The 25,301-nt window shown below is 37.4% G+C and overlaps 1 protein-coding gene and 1 long non-coding RNA gene across 2 annotated transcripts in view; both read left to right on the top strand.

Moving 5' to 3' along the window:
- LOC138403495 (uncharacterized) overlaps nucleotides 1-25,301 on the top strand; it is an 88,568-nt gene that overhangs the window by 46,564 nt on the left and 16,703 nt on the right. The gene's annotated exons all lie outside the window — the stretch shown is intronic.
- On the top strand, nucleotides 3,710-23,445 carry LOC117990089 (zinc finger protein 431-like). The gene is made up of 13 exons (XM_034977535.2): nucleotides 3,710-4,104; nucleotides 4,561-4,695; nucleotides 5,136-5,483; nucleotides 6,233-6,418; nucleotides 6,971-7,108; nucleotides 7,480-7,607; nucleotides 7,887-7,961; nucleotides 8,591-8,723; nucleotides 9,313-9,446; nucleotides 9,671-9,812; nucleotides 11,155-11,274; nucleotides 21,731-21,928; nucleotides 22,905-23,445. Exons 1-13 carry the CDS (start codon nucleotides 3,997-3,999, stop codon nucleotides 23,100-23,102), a joined length of 2,043 nt encoding a protein of 680 aa, XP_034833426.1. The 5' UTR covers nucleotides 3,710-3,996; the 3' UTR covers nucleotides 23,103-23,445.

Here is a 25,301-nt window from a genome sequence, read left to right on the forward strand (position 1 = left end):
TTTTGGAATACCCTCAATTTTGCAGACGTACAATAAAAGAAAACGAAGAATTTTTTGAAAAAGAGCACCATAAAAAGAACCAAAAGGCTCCTTTCTTTTTCTAATGAGATAAAAACTACCTACATAATAAATGAGATTTATGAATGTACTCTTACAAAGTAGGTAGTCACTATGGCTAGTCTCGTGAAACTATTTTCTATGTCTGTACAGACGGTTTTATTCATTTTCTCTTCTAAATTCAACCTTATTCTTATAGTAAAAGGGGCTAAACACTCATCAAAGTAAAAATAATTCCAACCTTATCGACATGCGTAGCGAGACTTGCCGACGCGCGCATTCCTCGAACAATAATCCCCTACGCGAGCGAACGAGATAGCGATAAGTAAAAAGTAGATGTCAAATGTTTAGGTATTTTACTATGAACGTAAAGAGAACGTAGGTAGGTATATATATAATGCAATTACAAGCTTACATAAGCACCTCTAACCTACTTTGAATCAAAGTAGTACTGTACATAGCGGTTTTTTTGATTAATTTATCTTTACCTACTTTTACCTACCTACCTACTTAAAAAAAGAAATTAATAACAATGAAATGATAACCATTCATTACATGTATACCTACGTAGTCCGTACGTACCTACAATCATTGTGACTTTCGTAAACATTAATAAATTAACATAAATTGCCTGGAAAAGTACCTACGTATACTTCAGTATGCTATTATAGTAATTAGTAAACTGTAGGTAGGTAGGTACATACACAGTAGGTAGATAATATATGCCTACCTACATATTAATAGTAGTTTTACTTCTATATTTTTATTGCACGTTGAGTGCACGACGATATCAGCTGACTACCTAGGTAGTTAGGTGTACCTACCTGTGCTCAATTATTATTTTATAATTTGGTCATGCTTCTGTACCTAACTAAACCTTCAACCTTCTACATCCTTCTCTTATTTCGTGGAATCAAAAATCCATCCTTATAGATAGGTAATAGGAAAACTATAATTTTGATTTATTGTGGACAAAAATATTAAACCATTGTAGTTAGCAACCTACAACTTATAAAATATCTCAATTTAAATTTTTTAATTATTACTTTGTTTATTGTCTGAGAATGAATGAATGAAATGAATTTATTTCATTCTAGAAGATGCCCGCAACTTCGTCCGCGTGGATTTAGGTTTCTTAAAAATCCCGTGGGAACTCTACGATTTTACTAAATTTCGTCAAAATCGATTAAACTGTTGGGCCGTTAAAAGTAAGCAGACAGACAGCCAGACAGACAGATAGATCGACAGACAGACACACTTTTGCATTTATTATTTATAAAAGTACCTAAAGTATGGCAGTATGGTAACGGATAGGACAGCATGTGCCACTTATGATAAGTCAAGACTGAGTCAAGACTCTACCATCGGTTCGGAATACAAATTTTACTGAGAATAGTCGGCAACTCCAGAATCTCTCTATCTCCACTGTCGAATTATGGCCTGCCAAATCAAAAATGGTATGATGAAAAAATTTTGAGTTTCAGTTCTAAGTATGGGGAACCCCAAAAATTTATTGTTTTTTTTATATTTTTAAAATTCGGTTCACAGAATACATCTACTTACCAAGTTTCAACAGTAAGTATAACTAGTTCTTATAGTTTCGGAAAAAAGTGGCTGATGTGACATACGGACGGACAGACAGACATGACGAATCTATAAGGGTTACGTTTTTTGCCACTTGGCTGCGGAACCCTAAAAAATGTACCTACTCAATGGTACTTAACAGGGGTGTTACGGATATTCGCATCCGCATCCGCAAATACGGAACATTCGCATTAATTCAGACATCCGCATCCGCGTCCGCGGATGTGAATTTCTAACAATCCGCATCAGCATTCGCATCCGTGGATGTCAAGATTTTTGCATCCGCAACAACCCTGCAAACGTAGTGATTATATTATACTCTTTGAACACTGCTACAGACATGCGCTGCCCATATCCATTAAGAAATAAATGTTTACGGTTCCGTACCACTGTACCCAAAGGGTGCCACCGGGACCCTATTACTAACCTTCCGCTGTCCGTCCAGTCGTCTGTCTGTCTGTCTATCTGTCAGCGGGCTGTATCTTTTATATTGGAATACGATCATTATGATTTTTTGTTCATCTCATACGATAATTGTGTCCGATGTGTGATGAGTGATGGTCAACCTAGTATTAACGCGCGCAAAAAAAATCAAATGTCGAGAATCTAGGTTCGAAATTTTTGGGTGGCTTGGTTTGGCTGTGTGAAAATACGTATGTTGCACGGTTATACAACATACTTCATTTGTATACCACTGAATATTATTTATTTAAAAATATAAATGTAGCTTTTCATACTGTGATGTAGGTAAATATTATTATCATGTACCTACCTACCTTTTTTATTAAATTAAATATATTGTACCTAAGTATTTAATTGCGTAATAGCCGAATGTGTGAAGTATGAACCAAGGCCGCTCGCATTGCAGTTTTCCAAGTTACCACTGAGCTATTGAGGCTTGGATATTTTCAATTTTGTATTCTGATTTTATCGATTGTAAAGACTACTAGCGCCATCTAGTACCGTTTCATTGCACTGTAAATTTTTTTTAACTGGTTTTACCACTCTGGGTTCTAGCTTTTTTGAACCTTGCACTATACAAGTGCTAGCTGGATTGCCAGCTATGACTACTATATTTGCCCATAAAATACCATTATCGTTAGGGAGATATTTAAGTCCCGTAAATTGCTATTGCACTGGAGCAATAGCATCGAAATGACGTCATTTCGACGTCATTTGACGTATATTTAAGTAAAAACATACCATCAGCTCGAAACTTCAGTCTAGTGCTGACGCCACTAAAATGGCAGCCACGCTAATAGAGAATGGATAAAGGTGAAAAAGGATTAAGTATGTAAGTCTTAGGATTACTTTAATAACTAGCATTGATTTATAAGTTTACTAGATATAATGTGTATTGTTTGTTAAAAATGACATCATAGCCACGAAAAATGGTACTGTTGACAAAAAGAATTTAAAAAATTAAAAAACATCTTTTTTGCTTAATATTATGACAAAGAATAAAAATACAGGATATGCTTAAAAACAAAGGGTGACCTTATCACTACCATGATTTTTCCAGGTAACCCATACTTAAGAATTTATAGAATTGTAAGAATATTTTTATTTATTACTTATTACAATAAATATTTGTAAGTTATGTAGGTGGATGTCTAGTGAATAATAATATGAAATACTTTTGCATTATAGTCCGGTAATACATCAATTGTATACCTAAAACAAAGTGTTTGTATTGATATTGTCAAAGAATTTATAGTGCTTTTATGTATGGTTTTTTATTCATAAGAATAATATTATGGATTTAAGAAAATATATTAAGTAATATTTATATGGTTAACTACCTAACAAACTACTTACTGATTAACTTTACACAAAATTTAGTGTAAATTATTATTTAAAATGTGATATTTTTTCTCTAATTATTTATAATTATCGTCATGGTATTATTATAAAGATATAGTTACTTTATGTAATACATTATTATCTTAAAAGGGTATGTTTTTCGTAATTAAACCGCCCATAAAACTTGCCGAAAATTATGTAAATCTTTACACTTTGGCAACACTTTGTACGCCAAATGTCAATTGTCAACAAGTAAAATGGCAGTTTGGCGTCTTGTGTAGAATTAGACATTCTTGTTGCATTTTTTGTAAAAATATTAAATAAACTGAATTAATCTATAGTTTTAACTAATAATTATGTATTAATTTTTTTTTAAATTAATTTGAGAGTAGGACATGTCGTTTAAATCAAGGAGTTTGTGTTATTTTCAAAAGTGTTGATAATGTAGAAGTTCTAATTATTTTCTAAGTCTACTTTATTATCAAACCGCGAACATATGATTTTAATTTGAATCATATTCAAGTTTTATGAATAAAAATTAGTATTAAGACCATGGGAGAGGTAAATGTGTGCAGAATATGCCTTTTGGAAGATGTTAAGCTGCATAGCCTGTATACTTACCCATTGGAAACTTGTTATAAACTTTTAGTTGGCGATAATGTAAGTATTTAATAATATTCATACCTATGATGTATTTTTTTTAAGTATTCTTCTTACTCCCCATTTTATCTTGTTTATTGGTCTTGTGACAGGATCAGGTTATTGTTCTTTTTTGACGAACCACCAATGTGTTGCCAGCCTTTCAGGAATTTGTTGGTCCGCCCCTTGAATAATCCCCATCCTGTAATCTAATGGGAACACTACTGAAGGGAGTTGACTCCACAGTTTGCATGTGCGTGCAGGTTGATCATGATGATAATGATGATGGTCTCCGTGTTGACACTATGTTGACAGATGTCTCATCGCTAACATTTAGTTCTGACTTCACTGCTGCTATTAGCACCAAAATGGCGAAAATGCTTCAACAACAGGTTGACAATAGCAAGTCCAACGTACTTGTATTAGTAGAGGTCAGTGATTGAAATAATTACTTTCTTTATTGATTTTGTGTTCCAGGCACTTACGTCATTATATCTGCCAGTTACGGCTTGCTACCAATGCGCAGCTCAGCTGAGAAGACTGTACTTCTTCAAAGAGAAGTGTTTGAGAGCTCAGGCGGCTTTAACTGACATACTGCAAACTTGTGGAGTGGTATGATTATTTTAAATCTGTATATATAAAAGGAAAAGCTGACTGACTAACTGATCTATCAACGCACAGCTCCGGGGGGTGGGGGGGGGGCGGGGGTAGAGTAAAGGTTTGAAATTTGTGTAGGCCATATGGATAAAGTTGCGGGCATAAGCCAGTTTTAGCAAAAAGTGTTTAGGCCTAGTCCACCACGCTGACCAAGACCAAATATGGAGAACTCTCAGGCATTCTCAAGATGTTTTCCTTAACCACAAAGCAACTGATATTTTTTTAATACACATATTGTATGTACACATGTAACTCTCAAAAGTTAGAGGTACACACCTCTAACTTTTCTGGGTCCGGGATTGAACACTGGACCAACTGATTAGAAAAAATAGTCGTAACAAACAGGCTATCACTGATAGGTTGAATTACTAAAACATTTGAAAAACTTTTTGCAGATAACAAGAGACACAATAAAGCAAATTGACAGACAAAACTTACACTTAATCGACTACTTAGCCATACAAAGATTACCAAACATAAATATAATATCAGATCTAATCGATGTCAAAGAAGAGCCTTTTGAAGTCGCCGAAAATTATTTTGATGACAAAGAAAGTATCAAACTTGAAGATGGTTTTGATGAGGTGACACCTTTGTCAACTGATGACGATGAACCTCTATCTGTTCATAAAGAGAAGAAAGAAGAGAGCGGAAAGAAAAGGAAAAAGAGTAGTAAGAGAAAAGAAATTGACTCAGAGACAAATGAGATTCATGAGCGATTCAAGTTCGATGTGGAAGTTGAAGTAAGTATAATTTCATGTATTTACTGAAAATAATAATGTTGTATAGAAGCATGCGTTACTTTGCGGAAGTCCATGACATACAATGAACCAAAACCTTAGTTTGCTGCAAATTTGCAATTGTGCATTGTAAGGTCTACATCTCCTGAGGATGCTCCGGTGTCGGGGCGAAACGTGCGTCGAGTGTGTTTTGGGATTTGTGTGGTGCTGCGTGGTGGTGGTGCGTATTGCTTGCCGAGTGGCTGCTTTTCCTGCATGGGCAGTGGGAGGGCGGCCGGCCGGTGCAATTTGCATGCTGCATGTTGCATCATACAGATTCGACCTGTTTCAGCGGATTACAGCAAATTAAGCTTTTGGTTCATTGAAAATAATAATGTTATTATTGTTGTGGAGATGGCCATATCAAACAATAGTGTAGTGTAATGATCAGGCAACAACAATGTAACACATGAACGAGTATGTGTATGTATGTGTTCCTGATTAGAAGTAGGTAATCATTTTTCATGGGACAGGACCAAAATAGACTGATATTGATCAGTAATCTAAATGAAATATAACCCACTTAATTTTCTATCACATCAGCAGCTATCCGCTGGGAATTGAAACTTAAGATTTTACCTGTAGGTCCGTGTGTAGGTGTATAACGTAGGGCCCCAAAGGATTAAGAGCTATTTCAACAAGTTTTTTAAAAAACTAACGCAGATGAATTCTTGGGAAAATCTAGTAGGTACCTACTCAAAAGTTAGTTGTAGATTCCAGAACCAAGCACAATACTCCAAGATATCCCGGAAGTTATGGTAAAACGTAAGCGTGGTCGGCCTAGGAAGAATGACGTGGCATTGAAGAATTTAGAGAAGACACGAAGAACTAAAAACACTGGTGGAGTTCTCACGGACGATATCGATTTGGAGAACTATTGCACCGTTATCAAGCTGTCAGTAAGTGATGAGTTGACCTCAATAAGTTCATGAGAACGCGTAGAAAATTGTTTTATTCTTCCTAACCTTTATTACATTGTGGTATAGCTTACAAATATCGTAAAATTTAAGTCCACCGTGCTTACTGAGACAGTTTTAAAGAGAGAGCTAAGAAAAAATTGTGTTGCCTGAGGTTGAATTAATAGTAGAATTACGTACAGTACCTGGCAGGAGATTATTGCACATCACACTTTTGAAAGAGATTTCGGCGTCGTAGAGCGTCGTCTCTATCACTCATAATGTCAATATGACATTTTGTCGGTCTCAACGACATATATTTCCTGCCGGATATTTGGTTTCATCTGCTGCTCTATTGCGGTAGAATGACAGTTACAATGTCACGATCGCAATCATCTCTGATTGCGCTCGCTCACAATGCATGCAATGCATTGTTGCAACAAGAATCGCACAAATTCGGCCAATCACAACAATTGAGATTGTAATAATGATTGATGCAGGTTTTACGACATCGACCTACCGATTATAAGTACTTTTGCATAAATTTTCCACCAGGAAGAAGAACAAAAGGAGGAGATCAACAAGCGACAACATTCGGCTAACTACCTCAACGCGCTGTACCAGTGCACTCTGTGCTACAAAGGCTTCATAGACGCCGACGCGTGGAAGCACCATGTTGGCAAACACGACCCGGTGAGTTCAACTCAGGACGACGAGTAACAGGGTTAGAACATAATGACCAGTGACAGTGAAGGGCTTCCTCTAGGTACTTATCTAAATTGAGTGACTTCCTCCGAGCGAGTGTCATGCTCGATTTCCAACTGGACCGACCGTTGTATCTTGGAATCTGTATATGTATAGGCTTCTGAAGTTAACACTTCGTTAGCGTGATGCAGGCTCCATAGTGAGTGATTGAAGATACCTGTGGTGCCACCTAGTTAGATCGTTGTAAGTTACTCTCCATCTTTGGTTCGAATCGCGTGATTTCCGTATCATCAAAAAAATTACAGCGGATTTTTCATGTGCAGCGAGTTATTTTGAATTTTACTTTGGTACTTTTCCAGAATGCAGGCGACATCGAGTGCCCTATCTGCAAATTCCGGTTCAAGACGAGGCGGACGCTACAGAAGCACTCCGCCAACCACGAGAAGAAGTACGCCTGCAAGTCTTGCCAATACGTTTCTAGGACTACGTAAGATATCCTTCATCATTCAAATAATCCGGAATAGTTTATTTTTTCAAAAACAATTTTTTCATAATCATATTAATTGCTTGGGTTGTTTAGCTCTAGGTAGTCAACGAGTAAGGTAAAAAAATATATGCGACTATCTCGCGAACTTCCACTGTTAATTAAAAAGATTCCTTTTAGGAAGGTAGTTAAAAATAGATACAATAAATATTGATCTATCTTTAACATAAAATTTTAAAACTTTACAACAATCTTTAACATAAATCAATGTTTTGGTTACAGAACCCAGGCGAAGCAACACCAGCGATGGCACAAAGGAGTTACATACAAATGTCAATACTGTGACGAGATTTTGACGTGAGGAAACATTCACTGGATCCTACCGACTGCGCCAATTTAAATCTCTGTTTCAGTTTCATAAATCTATAATATCATATACCTGGATTGCTTACTCGTAATACCTACATGAATTATAGCTGTCCCACTTCGACTTCTGAGCAATAGCGAGAGATAGCATCCCACTGGGATCCGATCTCTCGCTCTAGTCGAAGTGGGATAGCGATAAGTAGGTATTTGCGTCAAGTAAGTATTGAAAGTGAACTCTCCATTATTTCCACTTCATGTTTAGTTTAAAATGTCTTCGTGGTCAAATGTGGCGCAGTCGGTATGATTAAGGCTATGTAACTATTGCGTCTCATATGAAGAGTTTGAGCAAAATAACGCTTTAAATTTCTTCCCATCAAAGTACAGCTATTCAGTCAGACTTCAAAGCTCTGGGTTTAGCTATTTTATTCTTGGCCGTACTGACTAGTTTGAGCTATAAATTACATAAATTAGCGACTATTCGTTATCTGAGCAGCTCATCTTATGAACGCTTTTGTCGTTGATTTAGTCAACAACGCCATATTTCTTTCGATATTAATTTATTATTTAATGTTCTTGTTAGAAAGTGCCATCAAAGCCTAACCATAATAGAGTTTTTACAGAAAATGGACTTCATATCTGAGTCACGTGCGCATCAAGCACCCGTCGGAGTTCATTTGCGGCGTGTGCGGGTACTCCTTCGTCAGCAACCTGGGCCTCAACATGCACAAGACTATGATGCACAAGGATGTAGTTGTGAGTTGAACTTAATGCTCTTCAAGGCATACTGCCAAAACTTCTACTCGGGTAGCCTGTGGGTCAACTATTCTAAAAAGGCTATAGACACCCTAAGGCAGTGGTCCGACCGCCGACGATGAACGAGAAACGAGTTGAACTAGAAACTATAAACGAGTTGGCGATCAGCGGTAAGCGAGTGTGTAGTTTCGATGGTTTTGTCGCCGGGCTATAAGCGAGTGTGCAAGTGCGACAAGCGATTACTCGCGCCATTCGCCCGCGGTCGCTCAGTCCTGTGCAAACCTGCGCGCGCGTTACAAGTTCAAGCGAGCGAGGACCGCTGAACGAATATCGTTTATACTTTGTCCATTTTAAGAACGGCCTTTTGACAGCTCACGCCCATGAAGTTTCGTATAGTTTAACTTAAAGTTTCATATAAAATAATATTGTACTTCATGGACGGGTACCACCCCCTTAGTGATGTGCCACACATAACGATTACTACGATTGTGCCACAGATTCAAATAATCGATAGAAATAAATGCTAGTATGAGCCTCTTATTTTGGTATGTCTCTGTGGTCCCACGACACTCCACGGTTTTTCTTCCAGGATAAAGAAGAACTAGAGGGGGAGAATGATGACACGCCATATTGCGAGCAGTGTGACGTCAGATTCATATCGATTGCGGCGTTCAAGCGACACATGGTCACCTCCGTCAAACACACGCAAAGCACAGACTTTAAGTGAGTAGACAGTAGACACGTATGATTTCTTTTCTCTCTTTTCTACTATTATATTGGAAAAGAGAGGAAACTAGAGGGGGAGAAAGATGACATGCCCTATTGCGAGTAGTCTGACATCTCTCTCTTTTCTACTATTATTGTGGAAAAGAGAGGAAACTAGAGGGGGAGAAAGATGACATACCCTATTTTGAAGAGTGTTATACAAAAAAATCGTTTGCTTTCAGCAATGGGTGTCGAATGTGTGGAGAATCGTTCCCAGATGCCGAGTCGTTGAGGGTACACCACAGGCGAGCTCACGCCAAAAAGAGGCCCAAGAACTATGGCAAGAAACCCAACTCGCTAACCTGGCCTACCAACTGCGAACATGTAAGTGTAACGCACCAGCCACAGTATTATGATAAACATGCATACATTGCTAGCACACTGGCACCCATTCAGTTGTCTTTCTCTAAACATAATTTAGAGTATCTGCATCCTTTTCTTTTTGACAATGCTAAAAAAGGAACGGAACATGACTTTCACATTTAAAGACTCTAAATTTTAGTGCACAATACAAATTTAAACAGTAGGTTCGCGACTGCGCGCTAAAATCACGGATTAAACACACATTAAAAAAAAAATTAAAACTGTCAAACTGTGTCTGTCCTTTTCATATTACATTAGTACGAAGAGCAAGCGAATACTCTAAAATTAGGTTGTGCTCAGAATCAGTACCATTGTCATAATCACTCATGCTCATCCATTTTTTGTTCTGATACAAGTTAGTCCTTAACTGCAATCTCACCTGATGATGCAGTCTAATGGGGTATGGCAGTATTTATAAAACCCGACCCCCTTTGGTTTCTACAAGGCATCGTACCGGAACGCTAAATAGCTTGGCAGCACGGTTTTGCCGGTAGGGTGGTAACTAGCCACGGCCGAAGCCTCCCACCAGACCAGACCAGAAATTTAAAAATTATAAAATTCCAAACCCCTGCCGGGAATCGAACCCGGGACCTCCCACTAATAAGACAACAGCGCTTACCACTACGCCATCCAGGAAGGTCGTCAAAAATTCCACAATCCACACACACATTCACGTGCAAACTATTCATACGAACACATACACACACATGCACAGGCGTGCTGAACCAGCGTTTTCAAAACGTCACGATTCAAAAGTACTTGTAAAAAATTAATTTCTTTGCAATATGCCCAGTGGCTACATAATGTTATACATAGTTTGTAGACGTTCTAAAAAAGATACTACGAGGTATTAATTGGGTATTTTACTACATCAAAAATAAATTATATCTCAGTGATTATTAAATAGAGGGTCTTCCAAATTGCGTATAATTACGTCCTTTGTTAGTTTTTAGTATTGTAATCATTTTAAATTATCGATTAAACTAAAAAAGTACGTCATTATGATGTGACGTTACACTCCCGTAGGGCGATTGTCTAAAACCTGCATCAATCATTATTACAGTCTCAATTGTTCTGATTGGCTGAATATGTGCGATTCTTGTTGCAACAATGCATTGTGGCCAATAGTGAGCGAGCATTAACCAATCAGAGATGATTGCGATCGTGACATTGTAGCTGTCAAACAACCGCGGTAGGGCCACAGTATTTCATAGAATATCGCATACTAAGTGCGCCTTTTGACGTTTGATAAAAACGTACTGATTTGACTAGTTGTCAAATACCGTATTGTACTGTTTTCTAGTGTTCTGAAGAGATACCCAACGCGCGGGAGTACTGGTCGCACTTCCGGCGGGCGCACCCCGATAAGAACTACCCCATACAGAAGAACTACATCTGTGATATCTGCGGAAAGAGCTTCCGGGTAACTTACTAACTTCACTAATTATTCGTTTTTCACACAAACTCTTTTTAAGTATTGTATAGCTCAACCGGTACTGAAAACCGAAAGGTCGACACGACAGTTCAAACCCCGCCCGTTGCACTATTGTCGTACCTACTCCTAGCACAAGCCTGACGCTTAGTTGGAGAGGAAAGGGGAATATTAGTCATTTAACATGGTTGATATTCTTTTTTCAAAAAAAAAATTGTGCCTACCTATTTTTAAATTTTCTTTGAAAATATGAAAACGACAAAATCAAAACAGATGTAGTACGACAGTTTTAGGTGCCAATCGGGGGTCGCCCCGCATCATATCTCGATTGCAATCTCGACGTGTCCCGGACTATAGATTGGTCAAGTTTTTGTTGAGTCTGGAGAATTTTTGTCGGTGTGTAACGTGAATGTAGACTTTTGTCAAACAATCACTTCAAACATCTGTGCACATGGCGACATTTATGGCGCGATGACGTGCAGCCCGCTACCATCTTAGACTGCATCACCCCAGAGCCATCTTTAACCTATTGGAGGCCCTGGGCACATTAGAATAATTAGGCGCCTATGACCTTGACAGAGTAGTGGGTCGGGGGTAAACAAGAAGGAGCGAATATAATTCAGTCTTGACTATAGTTAACTATCTCTATGGTCCTCTGTTTGAGTGGTGTGACGTTGTAAATTTTGAACTACTAATTAGCGTTTCGCTTTTAATAAAAATCAATTTTGTTCAAAGTATGTTGGTGCCACCTAGCATCAAGGTGCAGAACTACGCGTGGGTCGATGTTCAGAGTTCATTCGAGCCACAATAGATGGCGTTTGCTTCGTTGTCAATTGTCGTAAAAATAAAACAAAATAATTAAATAAAACCATAATTTCATTTGTTTATTGTTAAGTCATTAACAAAACGGTTCTTATAATATATCCTTAGGTTCCGCAAATATTCAAAAATGAATTGGCTTCATGATCAAACTAAATGAGAGCGACCACACTCGGGTTGCGTCTGGCAACACCGATAGGTGAGATTTAGAATTTTCCTGGAGTCAACATGTGAAGACGAATTTTTTTCGTTCCAGGAAAATCTCATTCTTTTTCGCCCATGGCTTCGCCTGGGAAAATACAATAGTATAAATTTTAGTCATCCTAACGTATTTCAATGTTTCATCAATTATGGTGAGTGAAAAATCAAGTAATGTGGATTCGACAAAATGGCGGTTTGGTTAGAGAAAATCCTAATTTTATGATTTCATTCCAGTTCCAGTTATTTTATCTTCCCAAATAAATGAGGATAATGGGTTGTGGGTGGACTTCTGAAAACCATTGGTGGCCAGGAGTTCAATAGGTGAGTTGTGTTTGATCGGGAAAATTCCACGTGTCGAAATTTTCACACAGCACAAATTATAATCTTGTTTTTCTTTGTTACAGGGATTACGTTTTTCGTATTTACGTTTTTTTTAATTTTACGTTTACGTTTACGTTTACGTTTTACGTTTAGCTTCAGTTTTCCGTTTTAGTTTTCCGTTTGCGTTTTCGGTTTTCGTATTTATTTCTTTTGCACATTCACGTTGACAACTTAATTGCTATGGATAAGACTTGGTGAAAATCTTTGTAATGAAACATTTCGGTTGTGAAGAATCAAATAAATTGAGTTTTGGATCTTGGCCGATGCCGTCCAGCTACCTTGCAGTCTTCGCACCTACAAGTAAGCAATGTTTGTATCCTGCAACAGTTTAGTGAACCTTCTTAGTGTATGTGTACAGTAAGAACCCTGTCTTTACTACTGAGCTTTTATTTTGAAACAATTTTATGAATTTTACTGTGTCATTGTCTATTCCATGCCAATGGCATCTTAAATTTAAAACATAGATTTATGTACTATCTACCTAAGGCATTCTAATGTATCTAAATTAAGTCTTGGCATTAAGCTAGAATAACTAAGCATTATTAGCCATCCTTATGTATTAAGCGACCCCGGTAAAAGTTACATTAAAAACAATTTTGCCTAACATCTAGCAAATTTCATTTATAACACCTCATATACATTACAAGGGAGTCGACGGCTAGCTTCTATTCTTTACTAGGTAGATAGATCAAGTAAGTAAATTATTTTTTTTCCTCTAATCTTTGTAAGGTGGTAGATTATTCCGTATCCGGGTATATTTCTATTCCGCCCGATTTACCACCCTTACAAATGGCGCCCGAACGTTTTTTTTATATAGTTATTTCAGTATATTTTGAGAAATTTTGTGAATTTTATGAAATGTACTCCGCTGATTGTACAATTTTCTAAGTAGTGACACATTGCAAAGAGCACTAAGCTGTTTTTATGGTTAACTAACTAAATAATAACTAATAGTTAGAAATTTTGTTTGATAGTTTAAGTAATTTTCTGAGTATAGTCCAACATTGGTTTTTTTTTTTTCCTTATTTAATTAACACATTATAAATGGTGCTTATGCCGTTCAATTATGTTATTTGACTTACCTTGGAGGTGTATAAGTGAATGTTTGCCTTCAGTTTAGTAATAAACATTGCTTAACTGAGTTATTGTTGGGTATTGCTTTCAATAGTAAGTACATCTTATGTTTGAAAATTCCGGTAACTTAGTATAATTAAAGTTTTGAAACGCTATGTCCTGTTAACTAGTTACACACATACATTTATAAATACTAAGAGTTACAACTTGTGAAACTAAATATATAAACTATATTCAGAGATTACATTAAGTTCAAGTATGAAGTTATGAACAATTTTTTTTCAGTGACTTGATACTTCATTATTTTGTTGAAATTTTGTTTAGAGCTGTGTTAAGGTTATGATAAAAGCTACTTCACACACAAAACATGTTAAGTTTAAGTGAATGCTGGTAGTTTAAAGTGACATTTAGAAACAGATTTTGTTGTATTTTAGGTTATGTGTTAAAAGTGTAAAGTAACAGTCACCAAACCATTGCACAATCTCTTTGTTTTTTTTTTTTGAAAGATAATATGCTAGTCAGAGTTCATTGCAACTTTGCTGCCTGTTTACTTTTGTAATTGTAAAGGTTGTAACACACTGTGTACTCATAAAGGTGATACTGCACCTTACAATCATTTATTCAATTTTGGGAAGTTTATTTTGTTATATTTTGTTTACTATAGTAATAATATGTGCTTGTATTATTAACAATATTTTGGAATAGGAACATAATTGATAAAATAGGTTAGGATAGACTTAAGAATATTGTTTTTGTTGTGTATTTTGCTTGTGTATATTTAATAGTTTAAATAACTTCTTTTGTGTTTGTGTTTAACCAATTTGTATAAGGCTAAACATAGACAGTTACACAAGCTCGATATTTTGTTAAAGGTGTTTTGACTTAACACAATGGAACAGACTTTTGCCCAGTTTCATTCACTTTTGAAGGACGAATTGTGTTATGAGGTATCCATTCGTTCCGAAACTCCAGCACCTACAGTGCTAGGTTTAAAGAAACAGTTAAAACAATTAATTCAGGAAATTCCTTCTGAATCAATTTTAGAGACAGATTTCTCTTCTGAAAGTGAGTTAGGGGTTATTACTAAAAAACTTCAAGACTTAGAAGATTTATTAAAAAAGTGTTCTGACACTAAAGATAGACATGCCCTCTGTAGGTCTAAAGCTTTAGCTTCACATTTGTACTTTAGAATTTTGAGAATACAGTGTTCCGAACTCAGCTTAATAAGTAGGAAGAGTGAATTACATACAAAGTTGCAGAGTTTGATTTCCAGATTAGATGCTGACAATGAGTCGTCTCACGACGAATCACTGGATTCCGAGAGTACCGCCGTTGACTGCACTGGTGATAAAAATGTTGCCAAGTGGAAGTTACATTTCAACGGACAGGGTGATCCGCGCAGTTTCATCGAACGCGTTGAGGAATATAAAAGATCTTATGGCGTTTCAGATGGAAAATTATTTGTTTCTGCATTTCATCTTTTTACAGGCCGAGCATTGTTATGGTACAGAGGCAACAAATGTCAAGTTTCGTCTTGGTCAGAATTGAAAACTTTATTTTTAGAGGAATTTGATGCAGTAGATTATGACTACAGGTTGCTAGGTGAAATTCGAGCAAGAACACAAGGCTCTGAAGAACCTGTGTCTATCTATTTCGCTGTAATGTTTGGCATGTTTTCAAGGTTGTCAACACCACTTTCCGAAGAACAAAAGTTACAAATTTTATTACATAATATTCGCCCTTTTTACTCAGAACAATTAGCTCTTGTTGACATTAAGTCTGTCGCAATGTTGAAGGAAAAGTGTCGCAAACTAGAGGCTGCGAGGCAGCGTTCCGCCTTATTTTCTGAGCCTACTAACAGTAAGGCAACTTTAAGTTCAGAGTTTGCTTACAAACAAGTGACAAAACAGATAAACACACTTTCAGTCACACCTGCACCTAAGGTTGATACAAGTAAAGGCACTAATTTTACGAAAACAAATAAACAACTATGTTACAAGTGCGGCAAGGGTAACCATTCCTTTAAATTTTGCAGGACAGTTCCGAAATTTATTAGATGTTTTTCGTGTGGACGTCAGAACTTTACAGTAAAGACATGTCCAAGTTGTAGTAAAAAGGCGACTAGTAAACCCGCTCCGGACAAAAATTCAAAAAACTAATTAGTAAGAACTGTGCAGAGACACAAGTAAAGAACTTGGTCATTAACAACAAAACATCCCTTTTACCTGACACAGTTCTGTATTCAGTGGATAAACGAGACTTTAGGCCACATTTAAAGGTTTTTGTTGACGGTTTTGAGATTACAGGTTTACTAGATTCCGGTGCTTGCGCGTCAATTTTGGGTAACCAGGCGCACAAGGTTTTTTTGAGATTCGGTTATAAATTGCATAGCAGTATTGATACCACATTTTCAGTGGCAAATGGAGACAAACTTGATTGCATGGGTTATATGTTTATTCCGATTACTTATAATTCCGTAACTCACATAATAAAATTTTTTGTAGTACCCTCTATAATAGCGGATGTTATTTTTGGCTGTGACTTTTGGAAAACATTTCAGTTAGCCCCTGGCATTTTTGATAATTTAGAATTAATTAAGGCACCTTCTCAATTTTACAATATTTGTGCGATTGATAATGAACAAATTCATACCATCACTTCTTTTGAAAACTTATCATCTCAACAGAAAGAATTAGCCCAGTCTGTAGTAAATAAATTTTTAGATATTTCTTCAGAGAAAATTGGATTGGGTAGAACAAAATTAATTGAACATGTTATTGACACCGGTGATGCCTTGCCAATAAAAATAAAACAATATCCACTTTCTCCCGAAAAGAAGGAAGCTTTAAGTAAAGAGTTAGATAGGATGCTGGAAATGGACGTAGTTACTCCGAGTGAAAGCCCTTGGAATAACCCAGCAATTTTAGTGAAAAAGGCAAATGGAGACTGGAGATTTTGCCTAGATTGCAGGAAATTAAATTCAGTGACAAAGGGGGATTCATACTCAATACCGTACATTCCACAAATTCTAGATAGCTTGAAAGAGGCAAGGTTTTTATCATCGATTGATTTAAGTTCAAGTTTCTGGCAAATTCCGTTAGCTAACGACTCTCAGGAAAAAACTAGTTTTACAGTTCCTGGTAGAGGGTTATTCAAATTTAAAGTCATGCCGTTTGGCCTATGCGGTGCACCAGCACGACAGCAGAGGTTAATGGACCAGTTATTTAATCAAAATTTTTGTAGTGATATTGAAAATGGAATAGTATTTTGTTATATAGATGATATTGTTATTTGTTCTGCTGATTTTGAAACCCATTTAATTTTATTAAACAGAGTTCTGGATAAACTAAAAATGGCTCAACTATCCATAAATTTTGATAAATGTAATTTTTTTAGAAACTCTTTGAAATATTTAGGGTATATAGTGGATGAATTTGGTTTACGCACAGATCCTGGAAAAGTTGCCGCAGTTTTGAACTTTCCGACCCCAAAAACTGCACAGGAGGTAAAGATTTTCCTAGGCACTTGTTCTTGGTACAGGCGCTTTATTAGGAATTTTTCAACCATCGCTGCACCACTCAATAGACTAACGAGTAAAGGAAAGAACGCACCTAAATTTGAGTGGAGCGAACAGGCAGAGGTAGCATTTAATACATTGAAGAATGCGTTGGTAACCGCACCTGTTCTGGCGGTACCGAATTTTGAAAAACCATTCAAAATACATTGTGATGCTTCTGCATATGGTGTTGGCGGTATGCTAACGCAAGAAACCGATGGTTGCGATCATCCCATTGCGTATGTCAGTAGGAGCCTAAATAAAAACGAAAGGAATTACAGCGCGACGGAACGCGAGGCTCTAGCTGTGATTTTTGCAGTGGAGAAATTTCAGGCCTATTTTGGTTCCAAGCCAGTCACAATTATCACAGACCATGCATCCCTAAAGTGGTTCTTAAATTTAGAAAATCCCTCAGGACGCCTCGCCAGATGGGGTTGTAGATTATCACAGTATAATTTTGTTATCGAACATAGGAAGGGTTGTGATAATGTAGTTCCGGATACCTTGTCGAGACTCATACACGTAGATGTAGTTGGTGATCGTAATGATAACTCTAGTCAACAAGTTTTGGTAGATGACTGGTATGACAAAACATTTAATGGCTGTAAAATCAATCCAGCAAATTTTCCGAATTTTAGTATTTTGAACGATAAACTATATCGTTACAGTAAATGTAAATACCAGCTTCTCAGTGAGTTCGACTGGAAAGAGGTAGTCCACAAGAACGACATCCTTAGAATTATGCAACAAAACCATGCAGATGCAACTGCAGGTCATTTTGGTGTGTTCAAAACTCATCGCAGATTATCCCTCAGATATTTTTGGCGTGGTATGTATAAGGACGTGGTTGAGTACGTTAAGAATTGTGATACTTGCTCTGCGTATAAACACACGACATCAGCCACTCCAGGTCTGCTAGGGAAGCCTAAAGTCTGCGAGAGACCTTTTCAGGTCATTTCGGCTGATTTAGTCGGACCTTTGCCTAGGTCTAAATCAGGATTTACATTTCTTTTTGTGGTAACGTGTTGTTTTTCGAAATATACAATGTTGTTTCCGTTACGGCGTGCCACAGGTGCCGCTGTTGTTAAAGCGCTGGAGAATTTTGTATTTTTGAACCATAGTGTTCCAGAGACTGTGATTGTGGACAATGGGTCCCAATTTACAGGATCTGAATTCCGTAATCTCATTAAGCGTTATAATATTCCGAAATTACACTACACACCACTGTACACTCCGCAAGTTAACCTTGTTGAGAGGTACAATAAGGTTGTTATGACTGCTGTAGCCGCTTTTGTGAAAGATAACCACAGGTCCTGGGACGAAAACCTGTACAAGGTCCAGTTCGCCATAAACAGTGCGGTTAATGAATCCACTGGATTCTCCCCGTTCTTCCTTGTCCACGCTAGAGAACCGGTTTTAAATGGTTCCTTCTATAAGGACACGGATAAGGAGTACGAGGCCGGAATTCCAAGGGAGGAATACGCAGGAAAGTTTGGATCTTTGGAGGACATATTTGGTCAGGTTAGGAGAAATTTGTTTCAGGCTCATGCAGAGTATGCAACGCATTACAACTTAAGGCGTAGGTCTGCAAGCTATTCTGTTGGGGATATAGTGTGGAAAAAGACCTATCCACAAAGCGACGCTACAAATTTTTTCACAGCTAAGCTGGCACCTAAGTATGAAAAGTGCAGGGTTGTCAAGGTTTTGTCACCTTTGGTTTATGAACTAGTTAGAGTAGCTGACAACCACCCAATAGGCACTTGGCATATTAAGGATATTAAGAAGTAGATATTTGCCATTACTTAGTTTGGTCTAAACTGTTTGAATATTTAAGTTATCAATATTCAATTAGGAATTTGAATGAGTGTAGTGATGTTCTGAGTTAACAGTTACATTACCATGGTTCAGTTGAGGAGGAATGTAGTGGATGTATGTAGGGATGAATATGTGATGATTGGAATGCTTGTGGTAGACCAACCGGTTGAGAAAGTAAAAATGCAAATATCGTACTTTGGGGATAACGAAAAGGGGGGGGTTTTGTGTTTTGTTTTCGTTTTCCTTCTAGATAATGGATCATTTCTGTTATTTTTCCGATTCTGTTCCGAGATCTATTTTCTAGGAGAGTTATTTCGTTTTTTTCTCATATTCCGATTTTGATTCGGTTTTATTTTTCCGAATGGGATGGAGAACGGTTGCCATATCAGATGGACCCGTTCACAACCAGATTTTCCGTATTTGTTGAGTAACAAATATTACGATGGTAGTTTAAAAGAGTGAACCACCGTAGGCCTAGACGCATTCTATCAGTCAGCTGAAGAATGATGCCAAGATGTTTCCACTCAAGTGTCTTAGACACCATGAAGTTTTTTGTATATATTCTTTTTAGAAGTTAGGGTTGTGTAGTTAAGTATAATGTATAAAACCTTACACTGTTTTCAGTATATTTATTTTGTTAGACAATTTTCCTTGTTAGTAGTAGATGTGCGTTCACGCGTAACTTCTGTGTTTTTTTGTTTGTTTCAGGCAAATTGTTAGTAGTTGTTGGATGACGCTGAGGGCAGCGTGGTTCAACCTGTTGAACCTTTTCGTAGGAGGGGAAGTATTGTGACGTTGTAAATTTTGAACTACTAATTAGCGTTTCGCTTTTAATAAAAATCAATTTTGTTCAAAGTATGTTGGTGCCACCTAGCATCAAGGTGCAGAACTACGCGTGGGTCGATGTTCAGAGTTCATTCGAGCCACAATAGATGGCGTTTGCTTCGTTGTCAATTGTCGTAAAAATAAAACAAAATAATTAAATAAAACCATAATTTCATTTGTTTATTGTTAAGTCATTAACAAAACGGTTCTTATAATATATCCTTAGGTTCCGCAAATATTCAAAAATGAATTGGCTTCATGATCAAACTAAATGAGAGCGACCACACTCGGGTTGCGTCTGGCAACACCGATAGGTGAGATTTAGAATTTTCCTGGAGTCAACATGTGAAGACGAATTTTTTTCGTTCCAGGAAAATCTCATTCTTTTTCGCCCATGGCTTCGCCTGGGAAAATACAATAGTATAAATTTTAGTCATCCTAACGTATTTCAATGTTTCATCAATTATGGTGAGTGAAAAATCAAGTAATGTGGATTCGACAAAATGGCGGTTTGGTTAGAGAAAATCCTAATTTTATGATTTCATTCCAGTTCCAGTTATTTTATCTTCCCAAATAAATGAGGATAATGGGTTGTGGGTGGACTTCTGAAAACCATTGGTGGCCAGGAGTTCAATAGGTGAGTTGTGTTTGATCGGGAAAATTCCACGTGTCGAAATTTTCACACAGCACAAATTATAATCTTGTTTTTCTTTGTTACAGGGATTACGTTTTTCGTATTTACGTTTTTTTTAATTTTACGTTTACGTTTACGTTTACGTTTTACGTTTAGCTTCAGTTTTCCGTTTTAGTTTTCCGTTTGCGTTTTCGGTTTTCGTATTTATTTCTTTTGCACATTCACGTTGACAACTTAATTGCTATGGATAAGACTTGGTGAAAATCTTTGTAATGAAACATTTCGGTTGTGAAGAATCAAATAAATTGAGTTTTGGATCTTGGCCGATGCCGTCCAGCTACCTTGCAGTCTTCGCACCTACAAGTAAGCAATGTTTGTATCCTGCAACAGTTTAGTGAACCTTCTTAGTGTATGTGTACAGTAAGAACCCTGTCTTTACTACTGAGCTTTTATTTTGAAACAATTTTATGAATTTTACTGTGTCATTGTCTATTCCATGCCAATGGCATCTTAAATTTAAAACATAGATTTATGTACTATCTACCTAAGGCATTCTAATGTATCTAAATTAAGTCTTGGCATTAAGCTAGAATAACTAAGCATTATTAGCCATCCTTATGTATTAAGCGACCCCGGTAAAAGTTACATTAAAAACAATTTTGCCTAACATCTAGCAAATTTCATTTATAACACCTCATATACATTACAAGGGAGTCGACGGCTAGCTTCTATTCTTTACTAGGTAGATAGATCAAGTAAGTAAATTATTTTTTTTCCTCTAATCTTTGTAAGGTGGTAGATTATTCCGTATCCGGGTATATTTCTATTCCGCCCAATTTATCACCCTTACAGTGGGCCTTATATTATATCGGTTGGATCGGTTATAATTTGGTGATCTGGCAGGGACTAGTGGGCCCCTATCTATTGTGGCCGGGCACGTGCCCAGAGTGCCCAGTGGGAAAGATGGGCCTGATCATCACTTACCACCACGTGAGATTGCAGTAAAGGGCTAACTTGAATCTGAATAAATAAATAAAACTTCATTTAAATCCTGAGTTTTGTCGAATGATAGTACTAATATCGATAACGAAATCTCAGACAACCTGTAAAAGACTAATGTAATATTTCTGTACCCTGTCTAGGGTAACGCTTTCCTAGTATACCACAAACGAACACACTTCGAAGAGCGCGCATTCAAATGCCAGCAGTGTCCTAAAGCGTTCTTCAACCGCACTAACCTGCAAATGCACGAGAAGACTCACTCCGACCATAGACCACACGCTTGCACTGTCTGTGCAAAGGCTTTCAAGTGCAAAGGCGCTCTGGACAGGCATTTCAGGGTAAGCAAAGTCGTTACGTCTATATAAGCTTTAGTTCAATACAGTTTTCCAGGACTATAGTACACGCATTTTAAACTGAGTCGTCGAGTTATCTGTCTGTTTCGCTCGCACTTACCTACGACCTGTAAAGTCTTTGTCGCTCCCACTTACCTACGACCTGTAACAGACAGATAACTCGACGACTCAGTTTAAAATGCCGACTATAAATAAAAGTGAATTAGGTATCCGCTCATTTCATCACGAACGCGAACATCAACCAAGACAATATTATATGAACGTCGCAACGGTGCAACGAATTGACGTGATTTTTCGCATGGGTATATAAAGACCTGGAGAGTGACATAGGCTACTTTTTATCCCGGAAAATCAAAGAGTTCCCACGGGATTTTTCAAAAACCTAATTCCACGCGAATGAAGTCGCAGGCATCAGCTAGTAATATTGTATAAAATTAGGACATAAACTGTGAACCTTTATTGCTAATCAATCTTCTTGGTACACCAAATCTGGTTTGGCTGAAGACGGTATTTTTGCCGAAGGTTGCTGAAGGTTCATCATGATTAACCCATCTCCGGCTCACTACAAAGCACGGGTCTCCTCTCAGAGTGATAAAGGTTTTGGCCATAGTCTACCACGCTGGCCATGTGCAGGTGTGGTAGTTGCTGAAGGTTACCGAAGCCGAATGTTTGGTCGGACACTACTGGTAACACGCACTTTTCGAAGACTTTGGTCTTCAAGCACGGACGAATTTTAACTCGTATAAAGGCGAAGATTTTAATAGAAACTTCTCATAATGTAGCTAATTCCGATGTATACAATCTCTCAACTATACTAAAATGGCACGTCTAAATCTATTGCTATTCCTTTCATATTGTTGCTTGCGGAAAAGGATAGCACTAGATAGACCTGCTAATTTAGTTTAGTTTAGAGATTGTGAACAGGAGAATCAGCCCCATTTCCACTCCTTTTTGTTTCCAGAGCCATACAGGCGTGAAACCCTATGAATGCGAAGTGTGTGGGAAGGCATTCGCCCAGTCGAATAGCAGGAAGCTGCACGTGGCGACGGTGCACCTCAAACAGCCGTCGCCGTACATCAGCCGCTCCAGACTCGAGCGGAGAAACAAGACTCAGGCGCACAAAGACCAGCACAACATGCCTCAGTTCCTGTACCAGTGATATTATTGGATAGAAGCAGGCGTTACTTTGCGGAAGTACATGCATTCCATGCCATATTTCGCGAAACCTAAAAGAGCGAGGCCGGATAGGCATGGGATCACTTTGTTGCCTGTCTGTCTGTCTGTCGGTCTGTCAAGAAACCTACAGGGTACTTCCTGTTGACCTAGAATCATGAAACTTGGCAGGTAGGTAGGCCTTATAGCAGACATTAGGGGGAAAATCTGAAAACCGTAAATTTGTGGTCAGATCACACTAAAAATATTAAATTGTGGTCATGAACAAAAATTAGTAAGTATTTTCAAAATTCGAAGTAAGATAACTATATCAAGTGGGATATCATATGAAAGGGATTCACCTGTGCATTAGTTACGTAAGGGCGGCTACCTGGAGCGGGGGTTGAAGGCAGAAGTCCTTTTTGGTTACGAAAATGATTTAATTAGGACATTCGTGTCGACGTTGGGACACGAAGGCCTTTACTTAACTATATCTTATCTAAATTACAAATACTACTTATGCTAGATTAATGCTGCCTTAATACTATGCTATATGATTTTATATCAGTGTCCCCTCTTACATCTATACTCAGTTAGCACCAGAAATCACGTACGGTACTGGCTGCAGACCTTGATGACTCTATGTGCCGGAACGTGATGAGATGGCATATTTCCACACGTAGCTGGGCTGCTGGAAGACATGTTAGCTCCCCCGGCGATGCCTGGGTTTTATATAGAATATAGCTAAGGATAGCTGTATTCGTAACTCCTCCACCCTCAGTGCGGCGACCATTGTAGTACTTCTAACGGAAATGTCGCCGGAACGCCCTCGGGGTTTTCCACCCTCAGTCTGGAGGGCTGCTGCTGGACTTCGTTCGTGAAGATAAAGCATACGTAATGGGCTGGTCGAATCGTGCCGTTGAAAGTGAAGCCGAATATTGCGGCATGCTGGTAGTATTGAAGAAGTTCTTAATTCATGGATGATGGTTGAGCTGCTTTCTCTGAGCCTCCTTAGACAGAGAGATAGGCGTGGATTATCACGTTTCATCTATCTCCTGTAACAGTAGTTGATGTGTTCTCTGGATAAGTTGGTTCCTCAGTCAGTGATATTTTCTGCTCGCGTAGTTTTGAAGAACTGAACTTCGGGCATTCAGCCTCAATGTAAATGAAAACCTTAGAATTGGTTGAGATAAAAATGTGCATATGGTACTATAACTACTACGATAGGTATATTAAAAGCAGAGTAGTATAATTGACAGAATGTACTAATTAATTCGAGCTAAATTGATAAAAAATCTGAACTAAATGTAATGTAAAAAGAAACCTAAGGACTACAACTGCATGAATTTTGTTAAATGATAAGCTAACTGTCTACTCGTTATAACTAGATAGGTAACTATGACTTATTATATACCTACTTACTTTTAGAAAGAACTTTTTAAAATTATATTATATTTTTGAATAAGGTGTAGGTAAGTACATTGAGTTATCAATGATCTAACCATTTCTACTTACTTTTGATCTGGGAATGATGTAGGTTCTGCTCAAGATTTCTTGCATATTTTCGGTTCAAGGCACGAAAATTTACAGGAAGTGAGCATTAGGTATACCTACTTTATGCTAAATTTGCTCATTATTCTATAGTCACAATGTGACACAAGTAAGAGCTTTCTTAACCTTTTTCCAGTTAGTGGTACACCTAGTTTTGCTATAATTTAGAAGAAATAATAAATTCTAAAATGTAAAAGGTCTATAGTAAAGAATGTATATATGTGTTGAAATAATTATCTAATTGCAAAAACTAATTATTTTAAAGATATAGTGTTATAGTTCTTGGTAAAACATACGAATATAGTAGTCCTATCGGTTGGCTGAAAGTTGATCGTGTGAAAAGACAAATTCTATATCTTTGTAATTTAATGTCTGGAAAGAATTGCACATACCTATCTAATTAATTTACTTTATTACCTGTCTTTTAAAACGTGATTTTGTAAAGGGACCGCGAATTTTCTTTCGTGTATATAAATGTATAGTATGGTGTTGGGAATTCGAGGTTTGGTTAGGAATTTTGGAAATATGATTCTGTACCTTCGTATGCTTAGTGTTAACTTGACTTAAACTCGGCTTTTCCTGTGACTTTGCCTGTAATTTTGATTTTTCCAAATGATTAACGGACCTGGATTTATTTAACGGGGTATCCGCGTTC

Source organism: Maniola hyperantus, chromosome 17, assembly GCF_902806685.2.
Source record: "Maniola hyperantus chromosome 17, iAphHyp1.2, whole genome shotgun sequence".
Lineage (NCBI taxonomy): Eukaryota > Metazoa > Arthropoda > Insecta > Lepidoptera > Nymphalidae > Maniola > Maniola hyperantus.